The sequence below is a fragment of the Montipora capricornis genome, chromosome 8 (assembly GCF_036669925.1).
Source record: "Montipora capricornis isolate CH-2021 chromosome 8, ASM3666992v2, whole genome shotgun sequence".
Classification (NCBI taxonomy): domain Eukaryota; kingdom Metazoa; phylum Cnidaria; class Anthozoa; order Scleractinia; family Acroporidae; genus Montipora; species Montipora capricornis.
Window position 1 is genome coordinate 31,835,282 of NC_090890.1, and position 12,516 is coordinate 31,847,797.

General features: G+C 39.1%; 3 protein-coding genes across 3 annotated transcripts in view; 2 read left to right on the plus strand and 1 right to left on the minus strand.

Annotated features, from left to right (window-relative positions):
- The first annotated feature begins 1,300 nt into the window (after nucleotides 1-1,300).
- LOC138059249 (uncharacterized) lies at nucleotides 1,301-2,472 on the plus strand. The gene has a single exon (XM_068904813.1). It carries the CDS (start codon nucleotides 1,316-1,318, stop codon nucleotides 1,868-1,870), a length of 555 nt encoding a protein of 184 aa, XP_068760914.1. The 5' UTR covers nucleotides 1,301-1,315; the 3' UTR covers nucleotides 1,871-2,472.
- On the minus strand, nucleotides 2,228-6,759 carry LOC138059248 (hsp70-binding protein 1-like). Its single transcript, XM_068904812.1, has 7 exons — nucleotides 6,625-6,759; nucleotides 5,687-5,867; nucleotides 5,093-5,150; nucleotides 4,028-4,191; nucleotides 3,447-3,602; nucleotides 2,889-3,103; nucleotides 2,228-2,371 (listed from the first exon to the last, which is right to left on the minus strand). Exons 1-7 carry the CDS (start codon nucleotides 6,751-6,753, stop codon nucleotides 2,279-2,281), a joined length of 996 nt encoding a protein of 331 aa, XP_068760913.1. The 5' UTR covers nucleotides 6,754-6,759; the 3' UTR covers nucleotides 2,228-2,278.
- LOC138059247 (sorting and assembly machinery component 50 homolog) overlaps nucleotides 6,758-12,516 on the plus strand; it is a 15,976-nt gene continuing 10,217 nt past the window's right edge. The window contains exons 1-7 of the mRNA XM_068904811.1: nucleotides 6,758-6,885; nucleotides 7,035-7,097; nucleotides 8,787-8,888; nucleotides 8,970-9,057; nucleotides 10,482-10,588; nucleotides 11,268-11,360; nucleotides 12,350-12,390. Coding sequence (XP_068760912.1) covers nucleotides 6,868-6,885; nucleotides 7,035-7,097; nucleotides 8,787-8,888; nucleotides 8,970-9,057; nucleotides 10,482-10,588; nucleotides 11,268-11,360; nucleotides 12,350-12,390 — 512 coding nt within the window. The 5' untranslated portion in view covers nucleotides 6,758-6,867. The remainder of the gene's footprint in view (nucleotides 6,886-7,034; nucleotides 7,098-8,786; nucleotides 8,889-8,969; nucleotides 9,058-10,481; nucleotides 10,589-11,267; nucleotides 11,361-12,349; nucleotides 12,391-12,516) is intronic.

The window sequence follows — 12,516 nt, forward strand, 5'->3', positions numbered from 1 at the left end:
ACACACTTTCAAAATCTGAAGAAAAAACGGACGTGATTTTCTTTTATCACAGGGCTGAGGCACTTTAAGAATGCCAACTGGCCGGAGGCAAACCAGTTGGCTATTTATAAGAGCAGTTGAGAAGTTGAACCCATGACTATCAGGAAAAAATTCAACGAGTGGTCAGAACGGGTCTTGAAGCCGGATCCACGGATCTCAAGGCAAGAGCACTAAATACTGAGCCGCACTGCCTCACGCCTCGTAGAAAGGCACGAGATGATAGGAAAGAGTAGAATCAGGAGTCTCTGAGGAAGAGCGAGCAGTTATAGTACCCTAGTTTGAGTGTTCGTAACCGAGGACATCGCGCATTGATTGCAAAAGCTGACAATACTTTGCGTGGAAGACGTTCTGAGATGGAAGCTACTCGTTTCATTTGCTCGAGCGCTCCCTTTATCCTTTAACTGGATGCTCCTGAATCAGAATGCACCGTACAGCGTACCAGGAATTCAACAACATAGTCTTACCACAGAGAAGGGACCACAACACCGGGAACTCCAAGCTCTACACTTTGCGAATAGCGTGTGGGTTCTTTTACTTTCACAGGGTTGTGTGAACATTGAGGGGTTATGAGACGGGGTCTACGGTTTATCGTCCTTATCCGAGAAGACTAGAGAGTCTTACCATGAAAAGCAGCACTTTCTCCTCAATTATTTAAAGACCCTGAGTGTTGGTCCGGGCGAAATTTTTGATCCCGTAACCACCAGCACAGTATTTCGACGCCAACCAGTCGGCGGTGCAAAGTAGTCCCCCCTCCCACTCCCCCCCCCCCTTCTCTCTCCTTTAAGGCTTGGATCCCCGGGAGTAGACCGGTACGTAAATCCTTCTCACAATTTCAATAACGGTTACAGACCAATCATAACTTTGTACCGGTCTCATGTAATCGCTTCATATCATAAGGAAAGTCTAAGTAATTACTGGGCGACCAACGGCAGTAAAGAACAATGACCCCAGAACACTGCTTAAAATAAATCATTTCGGAGTTCGCTTGTCGGGATAAAAAAAGTGAAAGAAAAAGACTTCGAAGGCCCCCGCACACTAAGGGCGCTTTCCATTTGACAGAACTGACCGGCCAGACCTGGCATTTCGAAGGACTAACTCCACAACGCATCCAAATTAACACACGTCGAGGATGATATAAACTCCCCGAGAAGAATGCGAGGGATTATCATGCAAGTGGTCCTTCAAATTGTTGCATTTTCTTTGCAAATTATTGGGTCTGGCCGGTCAGTTCTGACAAAAGGCAAGCGCCCAAAGAGAATGGAATCTGGGAACGAAAATGAGGGCAACGTCAGAGAGTAGAGACTGGGAAGAAGGGATTCTCATCCGGGGTTTTGTAATGGCGGACGAATTCATCAAAACGCTTGGTCTAGTGCCACTTCCTTTAGGAGGCTTATACGCAGAGTCCATGCATGCGAAAACAACCGTGAAACCTTTGGACGGCTCTGGGCGTGAAGTAAGAGATGCGTACTCTGTGATTTACCTCCTGTTACGCGGCACCGACATAAACGCTTGGCATAAAATGAAGTCGGAGGAGACCTACTTCTATCACAGAGGAAGCCACATTGTCTTGCATATGATAACCGAAGAGGGCAAGTACGAAAATAGAATAATTGGAGACCCGTCTAAGGATTTAAAAGCACGATTTCACTGTCATGTACCGAAGAACGTGTGGTTTGCTCTCGAGCTGCAAGACAAGACGAGCTACTGTGTTTTCAGTGAAGCTGCAGGTCCCGGATTTGAATACGAAGATTGTGAAGTCGGCGACAGAAACAACATGCTGACACTGTTTCCACAGCACAAGGAAATCGTGGAGAAGTTTTGTTTAAAGTGACGAGACGCAGTTTTCGGACAAACAAGCGAAACGTGATTCAGGCAGGGTAGTAAACCAAGCAACCTTTCATTGTGTCGTCACGCAACGCTCCCACACCGCACTGATCGTTGTTTGTTTCGTTCAAGGGTGGAGGGGGTTGGAGGGGGTGGCAGGGGGCGTTTGGTGGTAAGCGGTCTCATAGATTCATAGAAAAGCTTCAATTTACGGAATCATTTGATTGCAAGGGTAATTTTCTAAGAACAAAGTGATTTGTTGTTTTATTTTTTAGAATGTGCATTTTAAGGGTGAGTGTAAGAGAACTTTCTTCTTGTTCAACAAATTGCTTAAAGAGAAAGAGTCAAGTGAAGAAGGAAGTCATGTCATGTGTATATGCTTTATATAGTCGCCAATACGTTTTTTGTTACAGTGTTATCTTAAAGAGTCATTTCCTACTTCCAGTTCTGCTTTGCTTTGTTTTCCAAAGCACATTCTTAGCACTTTCTTGCAGTTTATAATTGCCTCCTAAAAATGAAAATGTAGTTTTGGTTTGAGTAGTAGTAACATTACATGGTTTTATTGTTCGGTGTTCATTGCTATTTCTTAATACAATATGACTTACAGTACACTTCAGAGATAACTTCCCATAGCTGGTAGTTATTTTCAGGATCCCTTGCTCCCCAGTTTCCCTATATGGTTATGATCCTGGAACTAACTAATCGTGTAGATGGGAAAGAGACTGATGTATTTGTTTCTGCTCTGTTCCCTCTTTATGCTCGATTACCATACATATCCCAGGGCCAGGCAACAGAATGATAGAAAGTTAATTATGCCTGTAAGTTGGAAAGAAAGCAGCTGAAAAAAATTATGAAAAAAACTTGGACATGGACGAGCAAGTAAGAAAGATTTAAAGACTAACAGTACGGTTTCAAAAATGGACAACAGCAATGTAAATGGATTTCTCTAACTTTTTAAAAGAGATTAGCCAGCCCCTGACTATTGTGAATCAAGCCATTTACTAAGCAATATTTCTATGACTCACCTCATATCTGTCTGCATCCTCTTCAACCATAAATGTAATTTTTGCCTCGAGCAGCTTCTCTAGCTGAAATTCAGGTCTCCGGCACTCGTCAATGCTTTGAGGATAATCATTCACAAAAACTCTTAAGAGCGTGATGATATGTTCATGTGACGATTTCTGAGGTTTGTGTAGCAGACCAACTAGCTGTTCAATGAATCCCATTTTAAATAGTGTGTCTATAAATAAAAAAACGTGAAAGAATTTAATGATGCCGTTAACTAGAAATAGTATTTTGAATAACATTACTATGAACTTGGATTTTTTTCTCACTGAGAAACTTTCATGAGTTTTAACAGGACACAATGGTGACTTAGTTGAGAGGCTATATGAATAACACTCGTGACTGTTGAGGTTGTTTGTCAAATCCTAACTATTTTTCAAGATATAATTTTTGCAGATTGCACCACAAAATTACCTCAGAAGTAAATGTTTCCTCAGTTTTCCAGCTCAAGGGATTTATGAATGGGTGAATTAAACAACATCAAATCATATTCTGCACCTTCGCAAAATGTAAGATACCTTTATGTGAAGGATTTGCCAACAGCATATTCCATAACATAAAAGCTGACTTGGTTACCAGTTTGTCGCTGTCATCTTGCATTGCCTTCATCAGCAGAGAAAATCCATCTTCTCTTAAGAATGCATCTTCTCCTGGTTGAAAAGCCCTTGTCAGACCTGAAACAATGAACCTACAGCATCATCACTGTCATTATTATTAACAATGTACAACAGGGCAGCTACAATAAAAGTCAAACTGTTGACTTCACCGATAAAGTTTAACAATATTATTATTTGGTAAATATCCCATAAAAGGAGAGCTTCACCACACAGACAAGGCTATGACTCAAAGAGGGGGAAAGGGGGCACACCTCCCTTGTCCTGATTAGCATTTCTACTTGGAGAAGGAAACCACTGGTAGGGTTTGTAATTATGTGGGACGTTAACATTTTGTTTTACCCATTGACTCCCTGGGGTTCTCCACTGACAAGTAAAATCTGGCCGCTTCAGGCCTGTTTTGATGTCAAAGGGTTTAGGACTGCTGTTGTTGTTGACCAGTTTATAATTAGATTTCAAATATCTTCAGCTACATGACCACTTACTTGATATCGCAAACAAGGCTTTCACCTGTACTTGCTCTGATTGGTCGGACTGAAGAAGGTTAGTGAGAACTGGAAGAGTATTCATCTCCAATGCAGCCTTTTGACAGTATGAATTATTCTGAACACAGACAGCCAGAGTATCAGCTGCTCTCCATCGTATTGAACTGATATTAAAAAAAATTAAAAGTTTATTTCATTGCACGTTAACAGTGCAACGCTCCTTACCATGGCCACCCAACAAACTTTCACATTTGACAACTACGTGTAAATACGTCAACTCAACAAACCATGCAATGGTGTTCAAATAACAACTGCATGAACTTTGCAAGTAGGCGTGACTGAAATTCGCACACCCTGATTAGCGGATAATTTGTAAAACACTTTGTTAGGTGGCCACGGTAAGGTGCGTCACACTGTAACATGCAAAAGTCTAAACTGAGAAAGTGTTGAAGATGTAGGATGGAATGTGAAGGGTTGAAGAATGATGATGAATTGTCATTTGTATTATTAAGCTCTGGTGCACTAAATTGGGACACTGTACAGAAATCAATTTTCAAATCAATTCATATCAATAAAACTGTAAGTTGGTTTTTGTGGGGAGGGGAAATACTGTGGAGTAGATAAAGGTAAAGTCTGCATACGAGCCAATTGGCCCATCAGGCTGGAGCTTATCCCCAGTTTCAGTAGCATGAAGCGACTAGGAGAGTATTTCTACTCCCTGGATGGGATGCCAGTCCCTCACAGGGTTACCCCCAGCATATTCCCCTGTACCCAATTATACACCTGGGTGCAGTCAGAGGCACCGTGAGAGTAACGCGTCTTGCCCAAGAACACAACACAACTTCCCTGGCCAGGGCCCAAACCCAGACAATTCGCTCTGGAGTTGAGAGCAATAACCATGAGGCCACCGCGCCTCCCACAAAACTGTGGAGTACCAGGAGAAAAACCTCTCAGAGCAGAGAAGATAACCAAGTGATCTTGCCACTGTGCTATTATTGCTGCCAAAATGGAATTGAGTGAGTTCATTTTCCAGATAGTGCAGTCATACAATTTTGGCAAACATACCTTTGTTCACTTGAAAGACACTTGAGCATAACTTTAAAACCTCCAATCTTGTGGAAATCTGAAAGGAAAAACAACATTGTGACCATCAGCTGGCAATTTAAGTTGAACTGGGTTAAAAGTAATAATATTAATTACAGCAAAAAGGCAAAATTAAATAATGTAAAGCTCTCTCCAAAGCTGTCTCTAACTTTTAAATTAGGCAAGAGAATCAAGTTAGGTAGAAAGCAAATGATGGATCGAGTCATACCACTAAGATTACTGTTACTAGCTTTCTCAATAATTTCTAGCAAAATAGTTTCTGTAATCGACATACGGAGGAAATACTCATGGGAATTTAGACAGTTAAAAATTGTCATGCTGTTGTAAAATTCTTTAAAAAAATATTGACGATGTGTGGCGATTGATCATGCGCATAAATAAAAAAAACCAGGTTTGACAAGTTGAAACTGGACTGATTCATCCATTTCTTTGGATAAACGGCAAATCAAAGAAAGTTGAGGTGGGTGGCAGAGTCTTCCTTCCTCTTCCAGACTTATCTAGGAAGATTGAAAGAGACTCCGCTTGCAGGGTAATTTACACTGTCAGCATACAGACCATTTGCATTGTCTATGTTGTCCACTATTTCCTGCAAGTCTTCAAAAGCATCCTCTTTCTTGACAAGTTCATCTTCGTCATCACTGTCTGGTTTATCCAAAGTCTGTAAATGCTCCATCATTCTTTTCACAAACGTATCTTCAGTAACAGAAGCTAATGCTTCCTGGAGCCATTCCCTCCTCTTAAATAACCAAGAAAAAAACAAGATCATAAGAGACTCAAATGGCTGCAAGCCCATTGGTCGATGTGACAGACAAAGAAATATTAATTGTTTTAAAGAAAATGCATATTTAAAAATTTCAGATAATCACCTACGACAGACCAGTTATACTAAAACAATTATTCACCTCAGGCTTGGTGAATATCCGTGAATAAAAACCTAGGTTTTTATTCACCGATATTCATCCCGCCTTTGAATTGTTAAATGTTCAGGACATTTTGAGGATTGATAACAAACAAAAGGAGGTGTAAGACAGAATATTGCAGATTACATTTGTGAGAATGAGGAAGATACCTGTTTACAAACACTTTCCTATTATTCCGAAGACAAGCCAACCGCTGTATCGAAAGACCCCTTAAGGAGCTCTGGTCAGCACATTGGTATTTGTGATGTTCACCTGTCATGATTGACAATATTATGTGGCTCCTGTTGTAGAATTGTTGTTTAACACTTCAACACAACGTACAGGAGCCACATATCAGCAATCATGACAGGTGAACGTCGCAAATTATTGTTTCCGCGTCCAATGTCAACCAATCAGCTCATTAAGGCAGAGCTGTTACAGTTATCACGCAAACAAAAATGATTTTTGGTATGTGTGCACGTGCCGTAATGTTTCAGTCACATGTAGTCCTGTTTATTCCATGAATTGCTTTCCAAATAAAAACAATGCTGCAATCAAATTAACCAGAGCATGCAACAACCATATATACTGTACCTCTTCACTCATTTCCTGGAATACACTTGAGGTATCTCCTTGTGGATCATCACTATGATCCACAGCAAATCGAAGTAATCCTTGCAAATTTTGTGGATATCTCCGACCATTTCTTTCGCTTTCTCCCATAACTAGTGGATGATCACTTTATCTTCGGCAGTTTAATACTCGGACAGATTTTGGGAACGAGCTAAGTTACGTACGTCATGTATGTAGAATGATATTGTACTTCCCAAAACAAAGATGGTGGACGAAACAGGGGTGAGCATATTATGCATGTAAAGAATGAAGAAATGTCTGCTACTCTGATGGCCCTGTACTTGATAATTTTTTCAAGCAAGTCGTTTGAAATGTCAGGCTGCCAAGTACATTAAATTACAGGATCACTTTCTTTCTTATTTGTCTTTAAGGAACGAGTGAAAGATGGCAAGTCTCCTGTTCAAGACGCCGCGAAAGAAGTTTTGGTCAGGCCAGTAAGTTGGGAACAAATCAATTTACTCCTGGATTAAAGTCTTTTCAGAATGATGTAAACATTATGTCAAAGCCGAAATGGTGTCCTTTGCTCCAGGACTTTCCGAACGTCTTCTATTTTCCTTGTCTTTATAAATCTGGGAGACGCTTTATAATTCCAGAGGGTCAACCGTAACAGATTGCACTCATACCCTTATAGTACTAAGTAGGCAATAGGCCACTTGCACTAAGAGGTCATGTGACATCGTTTTTATGAAAATGAAAGTTACATGATTTTGCATTCGAAACACTATTAGTGGGTCATCTCTTAAACAAAATAATAGTGATTTGGTTTTTCAAACCAGCACAATTTGCTTAAAGTCCGTAGCTGGTCACGTGACCAAAACTTGATTTTTTTAAAATTATGAATTACTGCTTTCTGACACAAATTTTGCACTTGAACTTCAAGGAAAATTTTGAAAAGATGATGTGGTAACGTTTATGGCACATCTGAACTCAACTATCAAACATTTAACAAGATAAGCAAAAAGTAGTTTTGGCCGCCATGTTGGAGGGCAAGAGTATGCCCTCCAACATGGCAGACAAGACAAATCATGCTACTTTGTTGAAAAATCAAAGTACCATAAAATATCTCCCTTAAATGCGTTTCCTCTCAAATTTCACATGTAAGATAATTTTTATGTGTTCTGTCAATTTTTGGCAACAGCAAGATTACAACTCACTGTTTAAGGGAAGCATTGGTCACGTGACCTCTCAGTGCAAGTGGCCTATTTTTGAGAACCTCCACCGTTTTTTCACACAAAGAATTTTGAACCAAGAAAATATCCGTGGTGCTTTATTGTATCTGCCAACAGGGAAAGATGCAACAAAATTATAGCTCTCCTCCATTTCTGAGCAAATGGAAGGAGTTTAAGTGGATATTGATAAATCGTTATTAATATACCTTGGCTGCCACGCATGCTTTTGGTTTTACTCATTCCTCTGACCCTAGAAGTCTGGCTTTTGTATGAGTTAATTAAGACAACAGCTTCCCTCGCCTCCAGATTTTCACATGCACCATGTTCCTCACCAAGATGCGTACTCACTGCACCCTTATTGGCATCAACCCTAAAGCATATGCTGGTCATCCTTTCTGTAGGGGAGGGGCCAGTCTTTTGCATGTCAATATGGCATTCCCCTCGAGGGGGACTGACGATCAGATACAATACTCCAATGCCTCACCATGACCCCTTACCATATGACTATGATCCGCTGACTTCCTCTGCAAAGCCATTCTCACTCCTAATCACCACATTTAACACCATTTCAGTTCACTGTCCACTATTCACAACGCAGGATTTGGGCGATTGATTTCTTATTTTCGTTATGCATAACGTATATTATATTCTGGTTCTATAAATTGTGTACTTTGTATTAAAGACTGTCTAACCCCAATTGTACTCACTGAAGACAACTATTGTAAACATAAGTACACTCTCTTATACTGTAACCCTTGGAGTTTTTTATTCTCATCTCTTATCTGTTGGTTACAAAGGCAGATAAGAAATGAGAATCTACTGGTACATGTATCTGCGTGGGTATTAATTTTATACGTAGGATACCTTACATGGTATACAGATGTACATTGTACATGAATTAATTATTAGAGAATTTTTGTGTGTCTCGTAGTGATGTTTACCATCTTTTGTCAGGCTGTAGTCCAGCATGTTAATGTTGAAGGATATTGGAAAACCAAGAAAGATATTTTAGTTCCAAGCATTAAGGGAATCCTAGAGGCCACAAACTTCCGTGAGGTGATAAAATCAGATTTATTATGTCTTTGTGGTTTTTTATTCCTCCAAAATGCCAAACACTAATTTAAAAATATTTGGCAGCTTGTGATGCTGACGTTTGAAGCAAAAGATCATCTTCTGAATCTTGGAGTCTTTGAAGAAGTTGATATGCTGATTGACACAAGCACAGGTATTCACATTGCAAGTCATGATCAGGCATAGCACAAGAGGCTAATGTTGATTCCAAATTTGAAATGAATATTATTGTTGGAGGGGAAGGGAGCCCTTGCAAAGAGTCTTTTAGTCTTCCCTTCATTTTTGTGACTCCTTGTAACCCATTGACTCCCAGGATTGAGACTTCAAAGGGGCAGTTTCACGGTTTTGTGGATGTCCAAGCTTTGGCACTAGCAGTTGTAAATATTATAATGGTTTTTTACTGAACCAGATGATGTTCATTAATCACTGAGAGTATTACAGCAAGTACACTGAATGACTAAGGCCTAAATTTGGTGGAAGATTTGGTTTACACAGCAAATATCAAATTTAATGTTGGCCTCAAATTTACTACAGGTACGGGTTGAATATTTTATCCTACGCACGAGTTGTCATAATGCATGAGTTATCTATTCGCATGCAGTAGGCTCATAGCACAAAGGGAATGATTGCAAAAGTAATTTCAATGAGTAATTACACTTCTATGGCATTGTTTTCTTTTCCTGAATCAATGTTTTTGATTGTTTAAATAACAATGGAATTAATTGGGCTGACGTGACAGTTTGCCCATGCACAGAGACGTGAAACTCTCCCTTTAACACCAGATGATTTTACTTGTCAATGGGAGGCATGTCAGGCGTGAGTAGGTTGAAAAACTAAGCTACAATCCTGGACAAAAATTGTTGAAACTTTTCTCAAGTTTCAATCTTTTCGACATTAATAATTTTAACAAAAGTCCCAACAATACCCGACCCCCCCTAATCCCCACCCAAGACAATGTTGTTTGTGGAGAAGTGAAAAGAACCAAGCTATTCCTCAAAATTGTTTTTGGGGGCGAGTGGATCCACATCATGAACATCATTTACTTCATGGATTAAGGAAGTAAACAGTGTCTCAACAATTTTGTTTAGGATTGTAAGTCACTATGCTTGTTTGGGATATGTAGCTGGACAACTCATAGCGCAATGCTGTAAGTGGGCCATAGACTGGTGGAACTCAACTAGACAAATACAAAGTACAAGAAATACATACTATTTGCCAACCAAGGTCTTGGTGCCATTCAGATTTGCTTGAGGGCTGCACATTGTAATCAAACTGGAAAAAATAAGATTTACAAATCTAAGACTTGAAGTTCTGCCGTAGATACATAACAAGGATAGTAACATTCTTTTATAATTATATTCAGGTCTTTGAAATAAGCAATTGACACAAACTTTTAAATTTAGTGGGCCAGATGCTGTAGAGTAGGGTGTGCTGAATTAGCCAATTATAACAACCGTACTGACTGTCTAAGAGATACATTCAGATTCAATTCACATTGCTTCAAAATGTTAACCTTTTTCAATTTCCCCAGTTAAATATGAATCAAACTACTATCTTGTAATACAACATTTTTTGTAGGTTCATCAGCACTCCCAAATGGGTATGATGTCACATTTTATGTAAAAGAAAAGAAGTTTGTAACAAGCAATGCAGGAACACAGATTGGCAACAATGAAGGGAGCATGGTCAGTTGAACAATTTATCCAAAACACGACCTGTGAGTTTATTGAAGGGCTTCGAAAACATTCCACAAAATGTCTGTGACAGTCCCTCTGGGGTCCAAACAAAGGTTCAAATTTTTGGAGGAGAACATTAGCATACAAAAAAAAAACAAGCTACATGTACAGCTGTAATTGCCTTTAAGTTATTAGTAGGTTAATTAACTCGTTGAATCCTAGGGGTTAGACTTAATAGATTTTAGCCTGTCTAATGCCAGATGATTTTCCTCGTCAGTGGGAACTGAGGATGGAGACAATGCACGGTAGCTTTTTAGATTTAAAGCTGGAACAAACAGAAAATTTTTGATGAAGAATGTAGCCGTCAAGATAGGCTGTAAAAATGTATATATTAATGTAATATTTTAATGTATATGTACAGTATGCAGGAGCTCATGAATACATTTGTAACCATGAAGCGTTTAACTCTGGTTCAGTTCTGGGGTTTTTTTAATTTAAAAACTTCATTATTTGGATGTAACGTAGCTCATGTATTTTCCTGCTCATGCAGCTTCAGGCTTATTTTTGTCCACATTTGGGCATAAAATTGGTGTTGCAAGTTGCACGCTTCAAAGTCATTTGCTTCTGATGTATAAAGGTACCAGATTGTTTAGTATCTTGTAAGAAATGAGTAAAATTCTCTTTGTAGACATTTGGTTCTCGCCTCAACAATGTTTTCGGAAGGGCAGAACAAGTTAAAGCAGACATGACATTTGGTACAAGAACGCGGATGTCATATCAGGTAAGAGCTCTAAAAGTGTTTATTGAATTCTATAGTGTCACAAAATTTCACAGCTTCTGTACATTTTATGCTATGTTGACATTTGGTCCATCATTTTGTGAAAAGGATCTTATTAAGCAATGATGATGTCAAGGAAATTGAGAACAGATAGTTGCTGCACGAGTCCCACTACAAGCAACCTTTGAACACTTGCAAAATGATTACAATTGCCGGTTTTCCCTGTCATACCATCATCAAAACCATTCAACAAATAAAGTCAAGAATCAAAGAGATAAAAGAAGATGAATTTTCAAACAGTCTCACAAAGGTTCAGGTCTGTGCGATGTTTCATGCGGGAGATATTCGAAGAAATATTTTACTCAAATTTATAAGGCTTTGTATGGAGACGCCATGTTTGTGTCCCTCCCAGGGGCACAAATATGGCGGCCGGAGGCTCACAAAAACATATGTCATCGACTTTTGCTATAAAAAGCCAGTAGTCGTCTTCTGAGGGCTCATAAACATCTATGTGAGTACTTATTCTCATACAAGGACTGTTCAGATTGCAAAATCTCAGCAGACAAGTCACTTTTTTAACCTATGTGATCGCATTCTCGACCGCAATTTTTATATCGTGTCACGCAAAAGCTTAGAAATTCAACCTTGCTTTATCACAAGACGAAAAACCCTATCAAACTGAAAATATGTGAAAAGACCAGTCTTAAGCTGTTCTAATAACTAAACTAAAATCTCAACAGGATTGATAATTCCTTATTTTTTAGTTTTAATGATGTCACGTGAAAACCAAGAATACATGGCTCAATTATTTATATTTTCAGATGACATTCTTATGGCTGTTGTCGTCTTTGTTGCTTAAGCTTCTTGTCCCTTGTCAATCAAAAATGACAACTAGCAAATGAAAAATGGAGAAATACCAGTAATAATATTTTTATATTATTTCCATGTATCTGATCTTTTAAGCTCTCAATGTTTTTCCCCGACCTTTTCAGCTTGCATTTTTCAAGCCCACACCAGGAAATCCTGATAGAAGGTTGGTCTTTCTGCTGATCTTTTGAGTACAGTTTCTATGGTTACTTGAAAAGTTCATTTGTTGTCTGGATGTTTGTGTGAAATGTCCATGTTAAAAGGTTTAAGGTATATTTTCATTTTTATTTTA

Coding starts and splice junctions, on each gene's coding strand:
- LOC138059249 (XM_068904813.1), top strand. CDS start 1,316: ATGAGGGCAACGTCAGAGAGTAGAGACTGGGAAGAAGGGATTCTCATC.
- LOC138059248 (XM_068904812.1), bottom strand. CDS start 6,753: ATGGGAGAAAGCGAAAGAAATGGTCGGAGATATCCACAAAATTTGCAA. Junction 5,151..5,686: donor CAACATAGACAATGCAAATG/GTCTGTATGCTG, acceptor TTTTCCTTTCAG/ATTTCCACAAGATTGGAGGT. Junction 3,603..4,027: donor AGCCTTGTTTGCGATATCAA/GTAAGTGGTCAT, acceptor TCATTGTTTCAG/GTCTGACAAGGGCTTTTCAA.